This window comes from Corvus moneduloides, chromosome 5 (genome assembly GCF_009650955.1).
Source record: "Corvus moneduloides isolate bCorMon1 chromosome 5, bCorMon1.pri, whole genome shotgun sequence".
In the NCBI taxonomy this organism is placed as follows: Eukaryota; Metazoa; Chordata; class Aves; order Passeriformes; family Corvidae; genus Corvus; species Corvus moneduloides.
The window spans coordinates 26591303-26612168 of record NC_045480.1 but is presented as its reverse complement, the minus strand read 5'-3'; the positions used below and the strand labels follow the sequence as shown (position 1 = coordinate 26612168).

Sequence of the window (20866 nt, the reverse complement as noted above, 5' to 3'; positions counted from 1 at the left end):
ATACATTTGAATTATTAAAAATCTGTGTTATAAATGTAATGAAATAATTTCATGTAGTCTTGGCAGAATAATTGTATCCATATAGCAAAATTGCTTGCTGTCATATGTTTTTATCATTCTGCCTCAAGCAAAACATGTAAGAATCTAGATTTCCTGAGGATATCTTACTGCCTTTCTGATTTACCCTCTTGGGTCCAATTTTTTAAAAAAAAGGTGTTCAAGGAGTTCCTTATGGCTTAGTTCTGAAATGTTGTCAGTTCTCCTTAAAATTCTTGAATTTAAAGGCTCTGCAGATGTTAGTCTGTCTTAGGCCTCAGGTTTGTTGTCATATTTAAGAAGTGTAACTGAACAGTCTGAGTCATTTGTGTGTTTCATTCCAGTTTGAGTGGTTACCTTGATGACCTTTTATCAAACTGGAAAAAAATCCCCTCATGTACAGACATCTGTATTTGTTTGACTTCCTCACAAAGTTTTTGAAAATGCTGAGATTTCTAGGAATATATTCAATTTCTCAGTATCAGAATAGAAAGGTGTTGGGTTTCCTAGGTCAGATACCTCAGACAAATACATGGTAATAATTGTATTAATTAATTAATTTCTCTACTTTTATCACGTCTTTAAGTAAGTTGGGATGCTAGATCATCACTTACACATAATCTTTTACATGCTATCGGCTAGTTTTTCTAATTTTGCTGTAATTTTTATGGTATTCTGGGATTGTAACAAATATATTTGGTAGAAGAGATAGCAGGATGCTGCAGTCTTGTCCTTATGCCATAAGGATATTGGATATTTTAATAATAGATACAGAAATCCTGTATTTACTTGTGTATTAACTGCATGTGTATGTGATTAGTGTAACATCACTTTTCTTTCTTCTCTTTTTCTAAACTCTATGTTATTAAATTATTTTGCATGTAACAATATGTAATACTGATTTTTATTCCAGAACCTCATATCATGATTCTGTAATGGGAAATAAGTATGCAGCTAATAGAAAAAGCACTGGACAGATAAATCTAAGCACAAGTCCCATTAATAGTGGCAGTTGTTTGGGATACTACAGCAATACAAGGAGTAATTCCTTGAGACTGAATTTAATGAGTGAGCGGAGAGGCGACCGGCGACGGAGCAACACACTGGATATAATGGATGGAAGGATAAATCATGGTGGAAGTTTGGCCAGGACTAGAAGCCTCTCCTCCCTGAGAGAGGGAGGGATGTACGATGTGCAGCCCACTACTGACCCTGTCAACATGATGGCCACCATATTTTGGATTGCAGCTTCGTTGCTGGAGTCAGATTATGAGTATGAATACCTTCTGGCTCTCAAGCTACTCAACAAGCTTCTTATTCACATGCCTCTGGATAAATCAGAGAGTCGGGAAAAGATAGAAAAGGTGCAGAATAAACTGAAATGGAATAACTTTCCAGGCCTTCAGCAGCTTTTCCTGAAAGGGTTTACTTCAGCCTCTACGCAAGAAATGACAGTTCATCTCCTCAGTAAACTCATCACAATTTCCCGGCATGCTTTGGTGGATCCTTCTCAGTTAGCAGGTATCTTTAGTAAATATGTAATAAAAATATATTCTTTCATCAAATTAAGTGGAGTCAAAATCAGTAGTGATTATGCATTTGCCTTGAAGAAACACTTCAGTTAAATGTTTTCTGCAGTTGTCTGTATTGCACTGCTACATAGTAGGAATACATTACAGACTATGATTATCTGACAAGCAAGCTTGCAGGTAGACTTTATGCACTGACTGTTGTTTGCAAGTGAGTTTTAAGAGCTGTGTATTTTTTGTCATGATCTTGTGCTAACTAGCTCAATTAGCACTATTTACACCTTTTTAGAAACAATGTGACTATAGTGCCTGAAATTATCCAGTTTCATGGTAGTTTTGCTTAATTGGTCCAGTGATGAGTTTATTTTTATCATGCATTTTTATACCTAACACAGACACATTTATATACATTGTTCATACATACATACTTAGGTACATCTATGTGTATATATAATTTATATATCTGTGTGAATGTATGTGTCAGGCTGTAAGAGTTTTAAATACCACATAACTCTGCTTTTAAGTCATCTTAAAAACTGTAAGGGCTCATATAACTCTGTTTATTTATGTGTTTAGGATTTCCTCTAAATATCTTGTGCCTACTTCCTCATCTGATACAACATTTTGATAACCCAACTCAGTTTTGTAAAGAAACAGCTGACAGGATAGCAAAGGTATGTAACATGATGCTTGGAGAAGTATCCAGGAGGATATATATAGCAGCATTGGTTATGTATTTTTTGGGGTCCCTTATGATTCTAATAGTAATATACACATAACTGTAAGAGGTCATATTTAAAGATGTGATCCAGTCCTAATTTGTGTAGCTGGGCCTCATATCAACCCCTGAGTTTCTGTTTATCAATGAAAAAACACATTTAGCTTATTCTGTAAAATTTAGATTTCGAGAATAAATTTTCTTACTAATGATATCAGTTACTTTTTCTTACTTGTCTGATTTTTCCATTTGTAATTTTGAGTGTAAACCTAATCACATTTTAAGCGTGCTTCCTAATTTTCTTATGACAAGGAACCGATTCTTACCTTTCAGACTGGTAGACAGGGAAGAAAAGGTTGTATGTGCTTTCTATTACTTGTACACATTGAAACACACCCCGAAATATTTCTGAACTGTAGTGGCTGTTAAAGCAGTACATGGTGCACACCAGCTGTTGTCAGCCAAGATGGTGTTGCAGTGGCTTGACAGAATCTTTATTTTGAGGAAGAATGTGGAAAGGGACATAGGAAAGAGCTGTCTGGCATAGGAGATGCAGTCATACACCTGTGGCTGCCCAGGCTGTGACACGTGAACCACTAAGCTGTGCCCAGGATGACTCAAAGTTTAGGTGCCTGATGCGAGTCCAGAAATTACTGCTGCCCTTCAGTAAGTGCATTATTAGAGCGAGAGATATTGGTTGATCATACCAAATGTATGATAAGTAGATAAACTTGAAACATGAATGCCATGGTGCCAAAATTCAACAGAAACTGTAGGTCATGCATATGTGATTAGTTTGATTTCAGTTACTAGAAAATAACTGAAGTGAAATCTTGGAAATGAAATCTTGGAGTGAAATCTGGGAGAAGTGCATAATGACTCATGAATGCTTGGATTTAAAAATACAATTTCTACTATAATTAAATGTGGTTTTGCTTTTCAGGTTTGTGCAGAGGAGAAGTCACCAACTCTTGCCAATCTGGCTCATATGATGAGTTTATACAGTACACACAGTTATTCCAGAGACTGTTCTAACTGGATTAATGTAGTGTGTAGATATTTGCATGACTCTTTCTCAGATGCCACATTTAACCTCATAACTTATCTTGCAGAGGTAAATTTTTACTAAAAGTATCTCATGTTGACAATTCATTGCCAATTCCTAATTTCTCATGGTTCTGAATATCGAGGCGAATAAAGCACATCTTCCGTAACAGGAAAATATTACTAAAATGTTCTAGGATGTAGAAAAGGGATGACTACTGCCATTTTAGAGTGCAGTAATTTATATACCTTAAAATGATAATCCCTCTAATGAAAGATCTCCTTTTGTGAGAGGAGTGTTTGGCAGTAGATGTTTGTATTTTGTACTACATGAATATACACTGTCTTGGCTTCAGCAAATACGCTCAGTGCAAACTTTAAGAGACTTTCTTTAGTCAGGTACATATGTCTTTATGACAACTTTAAAAATAATTGCAACATTCAGTTGTAAGTAGTACACAATATATAAAAAGATAATTTAAATTATAGAAATCCATATATCATTCTGTCAGCCATTCATATAGGAAAGCTGTTGAGTACCTTGTGTGAAAAGCTTGTAGAGCTTGTCCTTGAAGTGTATCACTTAAAACTGATGGAGATTTTTTTTTAATTTGTTCATTCTTACGAATGACTTTATATGTACCTACTTTGTTGGTAAAACTGCATTTACCAACCTTGTTTAAGGTGTAGCTGTAATTGTTTTTTATACAGTTTTAAGATTTTGTATTAGTATGAATGCTTTTATGTAACAAAAAGCGTTTTGCTATTAGATGCTTTAGGTCTGTGCTAAAAACATGTCAAAATTCAAGGGCAAAAATGAATCAGGACAAAAGCCATTGTGCTGTTGCATTACTGGGTTTTTTTGTGCTAAAACAAAAGTTTGAAAAACAGTAAGTGGTACATTTAAATTTTGTGATGGGGACAATAAATATGTGTGCAAGTTAGCTGTATTTAAATGTTTGCTTTTACTTTTTGCTACAATTTAAGGCCCTAATTAAATTTTGTATTTTAAAAACCTTTTTTTAGCTGTTAGAGAAAGGCTTATCCAGTATGCAACAGTCCTTGCTGCAGATCATTTACAGCCTTCTGAGTCATATTGACCTATCCACAGCACCAGTGAAGCAGTTTAATTTGGAAATCATAAAAGTTATTGGTAAATATGTTCAGGTAGGTACTCTGAAAAACTGTAAAAGCCTGTCTGCTTATTATCAAAATGGTACCAAAATTACACTTGAATTTTGGGGGGAATTTATTTCAGATATAAAAATTGTTGTTTGAAGTCAGATTCCATAGGGTTTGGGCTTTTTTCCTATGTACTTAATTCACTAGATGCTTGTGTATTTGTCCAATGTGATTTGCCTCTGGTGGAACAAGTAATCTGGGTGAATGTGCATCTTTTTACAGATGTAAGCAACTCGTCATATGTAGTTAAAGAAGATGATCCTTCAGCTATTAAAATACAAGGAAATGTTTATTGCTAAGCTGCACAAATGTATTATTTTTGTGTATATGTTTTAAAAAGAAAATTTTATGGTTAAATGTGGATTTAAATCACTCTCAGTAATATATCCATGAGGAACTTTAAAGTGCACCTTAACAAAATTGAGTACATTTTTTATTAAAGAAGGTCCCCAAAAGATGAACCGTAGTGTTTTGCCCACGGTAATTTAAGCCTTTGTATTTGAAACACAAATTCACTGAAAATCTATTTCACAGTAGAAAGTCTAGCATCTTGCTGAAAGATTTTATGGAAATGCCTGGAGCATAAACCATTTCAGTGCACAACATTCTCTTCATTTTTTTCTTCTGAATTCCATTATTGCTGAATGTATTTCAGTCAAATGGTTTAATCATAATTACCAGGAAAAGTCATGTTCCCTGGCTGTTTTGTTATTGATGGATATATACTTTAGATATTGTGCTCCTGTCAGAGTGCATTAGGCAAAATGGAATGATTAGCATTAGCTACAGTTTTTATAGCCTGGCGGCATCTTGCTTCACCTCTAACCTCTCTCTGAGCTTTGTATGCAAGCCCTTACTACCATGGAATGTAATCTTAATTAGATGTAAACTATTAAAAGATGGTACTAGCGAAAAATATTCCAGAAAAGTCTTAACATATTTTTGATAAAATAAAATATGTTACTGTAAATGACAAAAGAAAAGATCATAAATTATCATGTCTTGTTTAAGTGTGCTTCTACTAAGCTTTGGGTTTTTTCAGTCCTCTGCAATCACAACAGCTGTAAATAAATTTAAGTTGCTACAGGATAGTTCCAGTTTGAGACTCCTTTTTTTTATGTTTATGATGCACAGAAATTCAGGAGATTATTGAAGACTCCCGTTATCTACAAAGAAGCATAAAGCATATACTACTTAGAGCATTGAAAGGGGTGTTTATTTTTTTAATGCAATAAAAAAAGTATTTTAACAAACATAGCCTCCTAATTTAAAAAAAAAAAAAGGCAGACATCATGCTGATTTCAAAAATTGGAAGATTTAAGTTTCAGGCAGAATCCTTGCATTTCCAGGAGTAAATCTTTGCATAAAGCCGCTTTTATTTTATGTCTCTTCTTCTGATTCTCTCCATAGTGTGTGTAATTGAAACGACTGAATTATTTACGTTGCCTTAATCATCTTTTTAAGGAATGTGCACTTAACTCAGGCTCTGCCTCTTATATTCTCACACTTTTTCCAATAGCTTTTTTTAAGCACTCCATTGGTTTGATACTAAAAACTTTGTAGATGTTTTCACTTCTTTGTTAAAATCTTTTGTATTTCCTCATTTTTAAGCACAAAATAGTTTTGCTTGTTTCAAATTCCATTTACTCTGCCCATAACTGTAAAACAATTAAAGATGCCAAGAGGTGGAATAGTTAGTTTGAATACTATCAGTTACTGTAGTTAAGCGATAGTTAAATACTCTCAGTTTCAGTCTTCTGGGTCACAAAGGGCAGATGCTTCAGACAATGGTAAAAAACAGTGTAACTACTGGGAAGGAGGGACATAGACCAGAGTCTGGTGTGGCTGGCCCAGTGACCTGGAGCCCTTGAGCCTGCGTGGATGGACCTGGCCACCCACCATGGCACGGCCTGATATCTTGCCGCTGCTTTCCTGGCACTTCAAGGTCCAAAGCTTCCTACCTGTGCTAGCCCCTTCAGCCATGTGTAAAAGATCAGAGGTTTTGGGTTGGGGATTCTTGCAAAATGCATAAAAATTGCTGTCTTGGTTGAAGGGATTGTTGTGTGATTTTTGTATGTTCTCTTTAGAGTCCATATTGGAAGGAAGCCCTTAATATTTTGAAACTGGTGGTGTCTCGGTCAGCAAGCCTTGTTGTGCCTAATGATATTCCAAAGTCTTATGGAGGTGACATAGGTTCTCCTGAAATCTCTTTCACGAAAATTTTTAATAATGTCTCCAAGGAGCTACCTGGGAAGACCTTAGATTTTCATTTTGATATATCAGAGGTAATTATTATATTTAAATGACAATGCACTAATGACTTGCTGTTGCAAACTCAGATGTTATTTTCTACATTTATATGTTTGTAAATAAGTACGTACAATTGTTAAGAATGGCAGAGATTGAAGTTTCACGTACTCGTAAATAAGAGTCATACTGGAAGATAAATTTCGAATTCTTTTATGTTGTGTATTTTCCTTTTCCCCCTTTTGAATGTCTGGAGAGTTAATTACTAAGAGTCAGTAAGATTATTCTCAAGAGTATCTCAGCTGTGTCGGAGGGCGGACAATACAGCTGGCTGCTGCTTGCAGCTGAACATACCAGGCTTTCAACAAATGAAAGGTTGTGTATTCAAGGGCTGAGAGGATTAAAACCCTGTACTGCAGTTTTAGCATGACTTTGGAAGGGGGAGGAAATTTAGAGGAGGGGATAGGATACAAAATACAGGAAATTCAAGGTAAGAGGGATACAACTGGAGAAAAACCTCCTGTAGTTAAAAATACTGCCCATACCACCAATGATACTCATTCTACATCTGGAAAGGGGAGCATAGGCAAGTGACTGCTGTGTAATGTAGAGATGTGAAAATTGTAGAAACCTTAGAAGTGATCAGAAGTAAGAGCTCCTGGTTGAAGCTAACCCTAGATAATGATTGGAGATATAGATGCCTTAGGAACATTACTTAAATTGGTAAGTACATTCACTACTGAAGTTTCAGGGCATGTGGATAATTGAGAGGCAAGATGAATTCCCATGGAGTTCATTGGATTAGCATTTGCTGTCAAAAGGGTTGCATTTGATCATTGTTTTTTCAGAAGCGTGTGTGTGTGTCATAGGTTAGCAAGCATAGTCCCGGAAGGGACGTCCTTGCTAAGGGGTGCTTACAGTTTCCTCTGGGAACTGATAGAACCTATCAGCTGGCCAGTTTGAATATGGACAATTCTCTAAGCCACTTAAAGTTGTGATCACCTCTGTGATCCACATTTAAGAATAGGCAAACTCCCCCTCCAAGCTCTCTCTCGTTTCCGGTGCTGGGACAGGTGGCTGCAGGGCCCCGTGTGGGGGCCAGCGGGCCCGGCCAGGCCCTGCTCGGGCCAGGCCGGGCCGGGCCACGGCCATCCTGAAGCCATGGACCTGTTCCAGCCATGGAACCCCCCCCCCCACTGCCTTGCCGTGGGCAGCCGGAGCGGCTCGGCTCTCCCCCCTCTCCACTTCGATAAGAAAAATTCAACATTCCAGCTGCAAAGCTGCAAGGCCGAGGTGAGAGTAACCCTTTTACTGCTGTGAAGAGCTGAAAACCTGAGGGAAGAGAGAGAGGAGATGCTTAAAGCTGAAATTCTGTTGTGAAGCTATGATATATCAGAGTATCCTGTTGTAATTTCATGAAGATCTGGGGGGTGGAGTGTTCAACTCGTGAGCAAAAGCACCTGCGCTGAGATAGGCAGATGCTGACGCAGCTGTAATTTCATGAGAAGTTTGGACAGGGAGAGATGGACCAGATGAGGACTTTTGCTCCAAACGGGAAAGGAGAAAACCTCAGTTCCTAGAGATGCTCCCAGAGATAGTCTTAAAGATGAAGATGATGAAGACCCTTTGCTCCCAGGGAAGGAGAAGGGCCTCTGTTTTTGTTTCTGAACGGCTCAACCTTAAAATTGTACCCCAAAAAACTTCAAGAGTGGACCCTCGAAAGCAGTTGCGGGAAAAGCTGCAAGTCGGGGGAAAGGACTCACACGCAGGCAGAGAGACTCCTCTTCCTAAGTGGACTGAACAATATTTGGAAGTGGGCGGCTGTCTCGTTGTGATAATGTTTTCATAGCATGAGCAAGAAGAGACTTCTCTTTCTAAATGGACTGAACAAGGTTATTATGGAAGTGGTAAACAGACTGAACATCTTAAGGGTTGTCTTTTCACATTGTCAGTGGGAGAAGGGAGGAAGGTGGGGGGAGGAGGAGAGTTCTGAAGGTGGTATATTTTTTTTTTCTTCTTTTAGGTCTGTTAATAAACTTCTTTATATTCTTTCAAGTTTGGTGCCTGTTTTGCGTTTCTCCTAATTCTTATCTCACAGCAGATAAACAGTAATGAGTATTTTGGACCAAACCACTACACTAAATTGGTGTTTCTGCCCGGTTACAAACCGAACCCGCGACAGTGTGTTTGTGAAGTTGCTGGTCTGTGAAAACAGTTTATTCATGTCAGGGAATGATTCTGCAGAGAAGCTTTGCAGCTTTTAAAACAGTTGGTTTTAAAATGTGTTTAAAAATATAATTGGACTGTCAGCATAAAATGTGCCTAATTCAAAACCACACAAGTGGGTAGAATGGCAGCTTGCTGCATAGGGTACAAGTACTCAGCTTTGTATTTCCCAGTGTACCAAGGCTCAGTGGATTAGACGTGGGCTTTACAGAATGCTTACAGACAAGCCCTCCTACGTTTCATATGATGAATTCTGAAGTCAAATATGTAGTCTTTACTATTATAGATTTGAATTTTAAGAAAGTGTTTGTTGTCTTTGCTAGACACCAATTATTGGGAATAAATATGGTGATCAACACAGTGCAGCTGGTAGAAATGGGAAGCCAAAAGTCATTGCTGTGACCCGGAGTACTTCTTCAACTTCATCAGGCTCCAATTCAAATGCACTGGTTCCTGTCAGCTGGAAGAGACCACAGCCATCTCAGGTACATTGTGCCTCAAACACTTTATACATGTATTAGAGACAGTGTTTCTGAATGTAGAAAAAAAAATGTATTGAAGTGTAATTTGAAACAGTAAATTAATATAGCTAAAGCTGTAATATAACTAAAAGCTGATACTGGTGAAAAGTAAAAAAATTTAAGATTCTTTTTAGAGGATGTCAATATGCAATATGACTAGTTAAAAATTTATATTTTTACCTGGACCTTCAGCAGCTGCCATGCTATGTGATTTTCTTTGGTACATTTTTCAGAGAAGGACGAGGGAGAAGCTAATGAATGTGCTTTCTCTGTGTGGTCCGGATTCTGGTCTTCCCAAGAATCCTTCGGTAAGTGGTGATGGTGGTTTGTTTTGGTTTCTGAACTCAACTAGCAGAATGCCATTGCATTTTTAGGTGTTGGTGGAGTTATGAGCAGTGGATTTGGACAAGCTAGTTTTGGTTCAGCAGTTCACAAATCCAGTCGAAGCATTAAAAAGAAGAATCAGAAGTAGTGGATTACTGTTATTCCTCAAGGACTCCAGTGGGCATGGTTGTCTCAGCTAGAAAAGAGAATTGAACTAGGTCTCCCCTGTTCTGACTAAATCTCTATCTAGTCCATAATAGATGCTTTTGAGAGAAGGGGTAGCCGTAGCTGAGGACTGCAAGGGTGTTGATGCTGTATTGAAAATATCCTAGAATCCATTGAAAATAACCAGTGGATCATATACCTTGAAACTAACATGGTTATTTATAGGAACGAAAGTTGTAACTGTTGAGTAAAAATAGGTTGATGGTTTTACTTCTGTGTAAGGAACCCTGCTGGCATACTACGCTTGATGGTAGTGATGATTTTGACAGCTTTTAAAATAAAGTGAGTAGCCTACCTTGGTTATCATCTAGAACATTTTTTTTGTTGTTGTTGCGTAGAAGTTCTTAGCTAGGGAAAAATATTGGTGGGAGAAGGATCCTTTTAATCTAGTGGAGGAAGTTAAAATAAATAAAAGGAGATGCCTGAAAGCTGAAATTGAAGAGATTTAAAAGCATTGCACAGAAATAAACAGAATATTGTCATTTGTGAAGGTTATCATCACAGTAGGCCAGTACTGGATCCCTTTTAAAGGTGTACAGTCCTTCCACAAAAATTCGTAGGTGAAAACAATATGGTCTGTGTCATGTGGATGGTTATTATGATGGATTTTTTGATTCTTAAATTTGACTGATGTTGTGGTTATGAAAATGAAGTTTGGATGATATATTTTTCTCTCAACTTATACCTTTGTAACTCTTAGTTACATTAAGGAGAGAATGATACCACTAATTTAAAGGTGTAGTTTAAAATCCAACTAGTCTTGAAGCAAAGTATTATCAGTATAGGGGTATTCACATTGAATGCCACTAATTCCATTAAATGGCAGGAAGCTGGATAGCTAACTTTTGGAGTTACAGAAATTGGAGGTTTTTACTTCTATTTTTACCTATATTTGCAGGTTGTGTTTTCTTCTAATGAAGACTTGGAAGTTGGAGATCAACAAACTAGTCTAATTTCAGCAACAGAAGAAGTGATTCAAGAGGAGGAAGTGGCTGTAGAAGACAATACCAGTGAACAACAGTTTGGAGTTTTTAAAGACTTTGACTTTTTAGATGTTGAATTGGAAGATGCAGAGGTGAGACCTTGGGGTTTCTTCTGTGTATTTCCATTTGAGAACATTTTAAAAATAAGGTTGTGTTGGTGCAATCCTAAGGAATTGGCAGCTCTGCTAACTAATCCAATTCAAAAGAATTTATGATGTGATGGAGCTTAGATTAAGAAACCTGGGCCAAAAACTTTGCAGGGTTAAGTTATTGCAAATTGTTAGCTGGTTTTGGAGGGAAGAGTTGAGATTTTTGGGGGGGGATTTAAGTGACTTTATCTGAAAGTGAAGTGATATGACAATGTAAGCCAATGTCAGCATGAACACCTGGGTACCATGCAGGAGAAAACTTAATTATGGAACAGTGTGTTAAGAAAATGGCATAATCATTGTTTCTGATATGTTTCTGGATTTTGAAAACTTCATGAAAGGCTTTCAAAGTAACACACCATATGATACACTATCTCATTAAATACTTGCTCTCTATAATTGCTTGCATTGGCTTTTACATTATATCTGGTCTATTGCAGTTCTTATATTTCCTCCATTTCTCTTTCTGTCAAAAAGAGAGAGGAGGTAAACAAAATTAAGTATTGAGAAATAGTAAAGATTCTGTTAACAACTTTTACTTGTTTTGGATAAATAAAAGGCTTCAAAATTTGCTGAAGCTTAAAAGTATGACTGTAAAAGGACTGGGGAGGAAAAAGTCAAATGTTTTTGTAGTTTCTTGCAGTGGTTTTGTTACAGTCTATACAAAATAGGGAATTAGCAATGGAGATCCTTGCTGGTCATGAGTCCACAAGCTGCTAAGAATATCTGCCTATCTAAACACTGATTGTTCTCCTCCTGATTTATCTAGACCTTTTTACAGGGTTTCCCCATAATTCTTTAGTTTTATCTCCCTTCCTCCTGCTACCTGTGTATTGCTTCACTTCAGCCAGTATTTGCACCTTCTAGGAGAAGTACAGGCTCATTATGGTCTATTGCATAGATGTAACCACACACTATAGAGACACCATTTCCTGTATTGAATGCAAGTAATCAAGCAGTTCAGAATTCAGGCTTAGTAGTATTAAAACGTTAACACTAGACAGGACTTTGCAGATAGGATGACAAAAGTTGAAAACTTTGCCAGACAAAGTTAACCTTTAACTTCATTGTCTGTGTTGCTTTAATAGTAGATAATAAATAAGAAAATGCAGGGGTTTTTTTATTGCTTGCCTGGATGCAACATGTAGTTCTGTACTAGAGAAAAAAAATTAAGAGCACAGGTAGTAAGAATTCAGGATGTTACATATATATATATATATATGTATGAAAGCTCTGGCTTATTTTTTCACCAGAAATATAGAATGTTCTTTATTGCTAATAATTAAATGTCAACAGTATGAAGTGGGGCTTTTACATTAAATTCTGAGTAATATTCAGATTAAATTTAAGTGTTTCAGCCCACAGTAGTGGTACTTTGTTGTGCTTGAAATTCTTTTGCTTTGCCATAACTTTTCATCTTCTTTTAAGCAAAAGAAATCACTAAGAGAGATTAAAAAATGTTTAGTTTGTGTTGCATATTTAATGCATCATGGTGATTTCTTAAGCCACAACAAGAAATACTCTCTTAAGGCAGTTTTGGAGCCATGTTTGGGGCTAGATGTGGTGTTTTAGTAACTGTAGATGTGGTGAAGTGAACTTCACCAGGTTTTTGATATTACTTAGCTGAATTGTTGAAGGCTGATGAAGTGCTTGAGAAAATCAATCATTATTGTACTTGTGAATTAAAATAACAGTGTTTTTAAGATCTGGTGTCACTTAGTATGATGGATATTTGAAACCCAAATAGCTCAGCTTGAAAATGCACAAAAAGAATGGATCCAGCTATTGGTATTCAGGGTGCACTTCATAAAACTGACACGAAGTACCTCGTAAAACAATGACAACATCATCTTTTCTACACCCTGTATATAATTATTGTTGATAGTGTTTTGTCAGTTGGATGTGGTCAGTATAGATTCATGTGTGTTAGTTAAAGAATTTCATCAATGTTTGTTGAAACAGTTGCTTTATGTGTTATGCTAGAGAAAATGTATCATGAGCATGCTGATTTTAGTGTTTTGTCCTCAGTTGGGTTTTTTTTATCTCATTAGAAAGACATTCTTTTAAATACTAGCTTTTTGACTAAAGCTTTTTTTCAGAGCTTGAATCAGTCTTTTACTGTTGGCAAATCCTATGTAATAAAATATTTTTCCCTGGTTCTAGAGTATCTTTAAGTGTTTGTCCTCGTTCTTTCTAATTATATGTGTTTTCCTTTTTGCTAACCAGGAGCTGCAGGTAAGTTGCAGCCTGGTGCCCTGGCTTGTTCATCTGTTGTTGTCTGTGATGTGTTTGTACTTTCTAGTCAGATTATAAAATCAATACTGATATAGTTCTAGATTACATATTGAGTTACTTTCCAAGAAGATATTCAAAAGACTTCTACTTCATTTGCCATTTATTTTATTTACAAGCATTTAACAAGGTACTTGAATTTTTAATAAAACTAAAGGGCTGATTGAAACTCTGTTCATGACGCGTTCAGTACTCGTGTTTTCTCTGTCGCATTTGTGTATTAATTTAATTACGTTGAAATTTGTACATACCATATGTGTGCAAATTTTTTTGTTACAGGGTGAAAGCATGGACAACTTCAACTGGGGCGTTCGCAGGCGCTCTCTTGACAGTATTGACAAAGGAGACACACCGTCCCTTCAGGAGTGTCAGTACTCTGGTAGCACACCCAGCTTGAACTTGACCAACCAGGAGGATACTGATGAGTCTTCAGAAGAAGAAGCAGCACTGACTGCAAGTCAGATACTGTCTCGTTCACAGATGGTAAGTTATTTTTCTGTGAAAGAAATCTGAGAACTTAAGCTTTCCCTAGCACATTTAATGGATAAGTGTGGCTCACACTTTCAGCCTAAGTGACATAGTAAAGAACTAAATTAGTGTGGCTAAGCTTCTTTTTCATAACATCCTCAATGAAGGAAAAAATTTGCTTTACCACATTGGTGGTACACAACAGATTTATAATCTTAGTACAATATTAATTTTTTTATTGTCTTTACTATATTTGTTTAAATGTAAGCACAAAATTTCATGTGTTTTATATAAAGTGTGTTTCTTTGTGGATTTCTAGATCAAACCCCCCCCCCCCAAAAGCTAAATAAGATCAAGAATATTAAGTGGTCACATGGGGGTCACATGGTCACGTGTTTAAGCACAGAAATTGCTAATTTAATTATGGATTTTGAAGTCTGTGTACATATCACTTAGGAAAATCAAGAATGCTGGCCACTCAGAAGTCTCTCTGCATTACATAAATGGAATTAAGAAAAAGTTGACTTACTTCATAGGGAGCAGCTTGATGAGTATGTTGCTTTTCAGACTTTAGGCAAAGCTTGTATTAATGTTGCTCCCAACAAAGAGCTCTAATTTTCAATTGTTTCAGTCTAGCAAAAAAACTTTTAAAACAAGAAAGGAAAATCATTTTCCTTACAGGAAACCCTTCTTTTCAAAGTGAAATGTTTCAGAAATGCATGTGATGCTTGTAATAGTTCTAGTGTAAAGCCGTGAAGTTCATAATATGTAAATAAGTTCAAATAGCTAACAATACTGAAACAGCCTGGTTCAAAACTGATGTATTTTTTACCTGCAGTTTGTGTTTCCTGTGAAAAATTTTGTTTCTTTCTTTTCTGTCTTAGTTAATCAGTGATTCTGCCATAGATGAAACAGTGTCAGATCATGCTGGTTTATCACTTCAGTCTCAAGATTCCACTAGCAGTGTGGGAACAGAAGAGGTGCTTCAAATCAGAACTGAGACCCCAAGTTTGGAGGCTTCTTCTCTAGATAACTCTAGCAACCAGCTGCCTGAGGTGGGGAGAAATGTGGGCCGGTGCATGGCTGATTTGGGCTCCTTCTAGTTTTAGTAGCAACTTTGGCTTTCTTTTCAACTGAATTTTCATCTGTTACACTGATTAGTTGATTTGCTTTAATATTTCTAACCTGTTGGCATGTTCTTAGAAAATGCTCCCTCAGCGTGGAGGCTACTTGGATGGACTGAGGGAATTTACCACAGGTTAAAAATATTCTTGAAGGGCTGATTGTGATAATTTCATGGTGCAGAATGAAACAGGCTAATTCAAAATGCTTTTACCTTGATATGGTTGAAATCCTTCTTGAGCGACATTTTCTTTCAAATACTTTTTTATTTCACTCCCCCTGCCCTCCCCCTTTTTGTTTTTTGCTTTCTTTGGGTTGTGATTGGTGCTATATGGGAATAAAACCTCAGGCCAGCTGTGTTGGCAGTTGGTCCCATTAAATAATCCTTTAGAAAGGACTACAGATGCTTGCTAGTGGTATACTTTTTTGGAAAGGCCCATGTGGACTGAGACAGATTTCAAGCTAATGGCCGCCTGCAAATCTGTGAGTACTTCAGTTTATTGTGTTTTAAAACTTCTGAATAATCTGAAATTTTAAAAGACACCCCTAATTTAAAACAAACTCTCATCTGCTACAATTTTTCTTGAAGTGGCTTGGTTTAGGTGGACTTTTTATCCCTTGAGTTAAAATTATTTATGCTACTGGCAATCTTTTTTTTTTTTTTGATAATGTTAGCTAATCCCATCTTAACTATATATAAATGCAGTTTTATTGATTATTCCAGAAAATTAAGCCATCCCTACGTGTATTTGACTAACCAGTGAGTGCACTCTACACTTAAGAATGAGTCTTCAGCCAGCCTGGTTTAAACAGTCTGCTGACTAGTTCAAGTGACTGGGCTAGTTTAAGTTTCTAAAGGCTCTAGTTCACCTGTTTTCTCCTAGAAAAACCACTCTACTAACAGGCAGACCACAGATGTAGCTAATATTTAATGAAGAAAACTGTAAGAATAAAAGAATACAATAAAGGGAGAGTGGCTGATTTCCTGTGATAAAATCCACGCCTTTTAAAGATGCAATATTGTGATGTTCATAAAGTGCTTTTCCTCACATTTTTTCATATTTTACCATTATGCCTATCTATGTGCTTTTTAAAAAAAGTGTTTCATTGCACTGCTGTTGATAAATTGTCTCAGCTGTTGCAGAATACCAGTGCTTAGGTTGTCAAACAAATTGTTGTTACTTCATATGCTCATCTACAACGCGCATTTTGATCCAATAGAATTTTGTTTGAGGAAGAACACAAACTGGATGAACTTTTTCCACACAGGATAGATGTTTTATGTTAAGATTTCAGAAGCAAGAAATGATATAGAAGCTGGAATTTTACAGAATGAAATTCACCACAATAAAACTTTGGTCTTCTCCATGGTTTACTTGTGGTAAATCCTCAGCTGTAACTAATTTTTACATTTTCATAGTTCTTTCTGAGACTGCCCTTAGAATTCATTGTTATTCTGCAGCTCCCTTTATAAAATCACTATGCTGCTATAATCTAGGTGAGAATATTTACAAAAAAGCACCATTGTCATGAAAAAATATTGAAAACATTTAAATTGGGCTGTAAAATAATTCCATGACTAGGCAGCATTCAGAACAAATTTCTGTATTTAAAAAAAATACTACAAGTGCATACAAATGCATTCACTAGATGTGATGTTTTCCAGGTTTATTTTGTGCTTGTTAGAATATGGGATTTGAACAAATATACAGGTTTCTTCAAGCACAATTCAAACACTCAAAGTTATTACAATACAATACTTAGCTATCTAGTTGGATTTTGTTGCTAAAAAAGTTAGCTGGCTTTATGCCTCTTACCAGAATGAGCTTGAAAATGTGCACACTCTTGACTCATTTTGAAATATTTCTGAAGTCAGGAAAACTGATTTTGTTCTGAATACTTATACTGTACAACTTGTAGCATAGGGCAGTTGTTTTTTTCTGTGCTCCTGTACTTTATATATAAAACTCTTCCAGCAAAAGCATTTCTTTGTATGCCAACTGTCAGTTATCAAAATGTTTTTAATATAAATATTTATCAAAATTTATCTAAGACAATATGGGAAAAGTTGAAGCCATTATTCATAAGCAAGAGCATGCTGGTTAGATGAGTTGAGTAGTTGAGTTCCTTGTTTGTCCCACAGGATGCTATATTTAAATTAATAGTTTACTTAAATGTATCTGGCTGATTCCTAGAAAATGCAAAAAGACATTTCACATTCCAGTTAAGAATTTACAGTCTATCTGAGAAGAATAATTTTGTTCAATAAATTTTACAAGCTTATGTATATGAAAGTTTCTGACTAAAATGATTCTCTATTTTACTCACTCTCACTGTAGATTTTTGAGGGAGTGGTTTACTAGAAGTAATTTTCCCAAGGTTCTGTGGCATTGGTAACTATGTAACTATATAAGTCACCTTTTTAAGATACTTAAGGAATATTCGTACTGGTAGTCATGTCCAATGATACACAGAAAATTAAATCAGGAGTCGTGGCACTATGAAGACTTAAATTGGGCAGTAAATTTATTAACTAATAATAATCATATTTTCAAAAAGCATATCTCTCATATGTACATTTACCAGTCATGATCAGTGCAACTCTGTATCCTATGTTAACATCTGTAACAGAAATGGACCATTGGTTCCATCCAAATTATTTTGTTGAGGTAAAAATGTCCTGCATTCCCATGTGCCTCAGCTGCTTGTAGGACAAAACGACTCTTCTATGAAAAAAATTTCCAGATATTACTTTAACAAAAGAGGCATTAGAAGTGAAGTCACTAGCTGTGTCAAATGGCAGCAGTGTCACACTGAGGAGTACCATGGTCAAAGTGAGATTTGGTAAAGATCACTGTGAAAGAAAATTACATGGTTCTGTTTAAAGCTGAATTGTCTTTTCTAATATGTGTACAGTTATTTAATCTGTCAGAGGATCTATCTCAACTGATGAAAGCCATGAAATGATGTGTATGGTTAGAGGATGTCCAAAGGTTCCTTGACCAGTTTTGAATATGCCAGTAGAGGAAGGCTAGGATACTAAGAATGAAAATATGTGATAATTTGTGCCTTTAGGAAATGGCAAATGTTATTTTTACTCCACAAGGAAATCCAATAAAAAGGTTTCAAGTTAATTCATCATGAATTAAGTGAATCTTAATTCATCTGTTCAATATAGTGATGTTAATGAATATAATAATGCTAATGGAGGAAGGGAGAAAGGGTCATTCTAATACTACCTACCTCAGTTTAATTATCCTCCCTCTGTAATTGCTAGTTAACAAAAGCCTACATTTAGTGATTCAGGATAAAACCCTTAAAGATGCCCGTATTAGCAGTAATGGCAAAATAATAAAAATTGTGGAATATCCCTTTTCCACTGGTTATCTATTACACTGTTGGTAAGTAGTTATGCTGTTAAAATAGGGAGTGGAAAGGACAAGAAATGTTCTGGTACTTGCTGTAGACCCCAAAGGCAAGCATGAGGCAGTCATTTTGGTCCTTACCTAGAAAAGTAAAATGTGGAAGTCTTGAGTTTGTTTGATCTCACTGAGTTTGAGGCTATTTGCATATTTTTCTGTCAGTATTCTGTAACAGGTTTAATTAAATGTTTTTGAGAAATTGTATTTGCTCTAAATAAGTCACATGCTAGGATATTAATGTTTACCAGAAGTTATAAACATTACAAATAGGCTGCCTGTCTTTGCCCAAGTAGAACTGTGTGAATGAGCCAAAGAGCTGAATAGTTAAAGTAAATATTTGTAAATAATCTTTTGTAACTGTTATTTTACCATTATAAAACCTGATAAGAATACATAGGCCCTGACAGTAATACTAATAAAAGGATGTGTGATTCACAGGAAGGCATTTCAGCAGTAAGGGATGAACAGGTTAGCACTGCTAGTGAAGACACTGGGTCATACCTACTACATGAGCAGCAAGACTGTCTGGTCTGTCACGAATCTCTGGAGTTGGAAGAGACCCCAGAACTGGTAGAGGCAGCAGCTCCTGGAAGCTATTCTGAATCTGTCTGTGAAGAGGATGTCACTCTGGCTTTGAAAGAGCTAGATGAGAGATGTGAAGAAGAAGAAGCTGACTTCTCTGGTTTGTCTAGGTAAGATTAATACTGGTTATAAGTAACAGAAATTACATTTTATCAGTGCATTAATCGAACAGGCTTTCCCATAGTGTGGAGATTTCCATTAATCCCATAATACAAGAATATCAAATGATGGTTTGCATATCTGAAGTAATGGCTGATCATTTTTGCCTGTTATAGCAACTAAACTCAATACTTTTTTCAGCAATTGTTTGTGGTACAAGGAAAACAGTTGTGCAGGAAAATACGAGAATTCTTGAATAAAAGAAATCTAGCACTTTTCTTCAACATCAGTAGGACAGAAATGTGAAAAAACAGCTGCAAATAGTGTAACAGAGAAAAGCTCTTGAACTGCTCTGAATTATAGCAGCACCCAAAGACATGAAAAAAGCAGGGAAAAAAGTTGGGGGTTTTTGTGTTTGGTTTTTTGTTTGTTTGTTTGTTTGTTTTATTATTCAAAACTCCTGTAGAAGTCAGGTCAGTTTGTCTTTGAATTTGCCCAAGGTTTATTTTCATTATTAAGGTTAATAAGTCTCTTACATGTTTTTAAGACATTTTAAAGTAAATGACATTTTTTTCATTTTAATACGGAGAGCAAAAATAACTACTGAGAGGAAAAGTTAAAGTTAGTCCTAGCTGGTTGAGTCATATTTAAAGTGAAACTCTTAAGTCCCCTGGAGGTAACAGTCTAAGAAGGAAAGAAAAGGAACAAGAAACCCCAAACAAACAAATAAAACTAACCACAACAAACAAAAAAAATCCAAATTGTTCATAGGCTTGTTCATAGTTAAAATTTGTTCAGAAGTTTAAATTGAATAGTACAGAGACTTGGTATATATAGGAACACAGACTTGACATCTGTTCTTTCAGAGAGATCTCTTAAGGAGGCTTTTTCAGAAAAGAACACAACAGGAGATATAAAAGAAGTGATTTGAGATGGTTTTATTGGGAGAGACAGAGAAACTGACTCTTGTGATCCCATAAGTGACCTACTGCACTATGCCTTGTGAGAATTCAAGGCTGGTACCAGTTAAGAGCAGTTTATTTCCTCATTTGCAGCTGAAAAATCTCTCAAGGTTTTATTTTATTTACGCTAAGCAAGCAAATGAAAAACCTCATAGCTCTAGTCTAACAAGTGGCAGAGGTGATTGATTATAGGGTTGGTACACTAGTTAGGAAATATCTGAAAATCTTTTTTGAAGCTTTGCTTACAGATGATAATCAAAAGGGTTTTATCTTAGCTTTTGAGCTTGGTGCAAAATACAAATGTATCTAAAACTAGCACCCACACTTCTTGTTTAAGACATGTTTGTTCTTGTTTAAGATGTACTTAGTGCTGCTGTGGATGAGGCAGTTGTTGTAGAGAAAAACTATGTGTTTTAAAAAATTATTTTAATAAACTATCTGTGTACTTGGGACCCTCCTACACATATTTGTGCTGCCTACATACAGGTATACAAGAAGTTTCAAAATGTATCATCCTTTGTAATACAGAAAATTTTAAGTTAATCATTATGTTAATGATATGAAGTAGTAACATTGATAAATTTATAGTTTGATATTTTTATTGGATGTTTGGTGCCTAATGGAAAATATGATAGCAGAATGCTCTGTGAACAAAGGCCTGTTAAACTGATTGCCCATAAAAATGAAAGTGTTTCGATCTATCTCCATTTGCTTATGTTATTTAAGACAGTTATA

The 20866-nt window shown here is 36.0% G+C and overlaps 1 protein-coding gene across 14 annotated transcripts in view; it reads left to right on the top strand.

The window, feature by feature from the left end:
* Window positions 1-20866, top strand: part of FRYL (FRY like transcription coactivator) — a 171242-nt gene that overhangs the window by 133849 nt on the left and 16527 nt on the right. For 10 of the 14 annotated variants that reach the window (XM_032110470.1, XM_032110468.1, XM_032110472.1 and 7 more), the window contains 12 exons: window positions 950-1557; window positions 2142-2239; window positions 3227-3397; window positions 4354-4494; window positions 6597-6794; window positions 9306-9467; window positions 9737-9811; window positions 10951-11127; window positions 13411-13419; window positions 13756-13959; window positions 14829-14999; window positions 18927-19180. In XM_032110470.1, the coding sequence (XP_031966361.1) occupies window positions 950-1557; window positions 2142-2239; window positions 3227-3397; window positions 4354-4494; window positions 6597-6794; window positions 9306-9467; window positions 9737-9811; window positions 10951-11127; window positions 13411-13419; window positions 13756-13959; window positions 14829-14999; window positions 18927-19180 (2268 nt within the window). The remainder of the gene's footprint in view (window positions 1-949; window positions 1558-2141; window positions 2240-3226; window positions 3398-4353; window positions 4495-6596; window positions 6795-9305; window positions 9468-9736; window positions 9812-10950; window positions 11128-13410; window positions 13420-13755; window positions 13960-14828; window positions 15000-18926; window positions 19181-20866) is intronic. The other 4 variants (XM_032110474.1, XM_032110466.1, XM_032110465.1 and 1 more) reach the window with 1 other exon arrangement.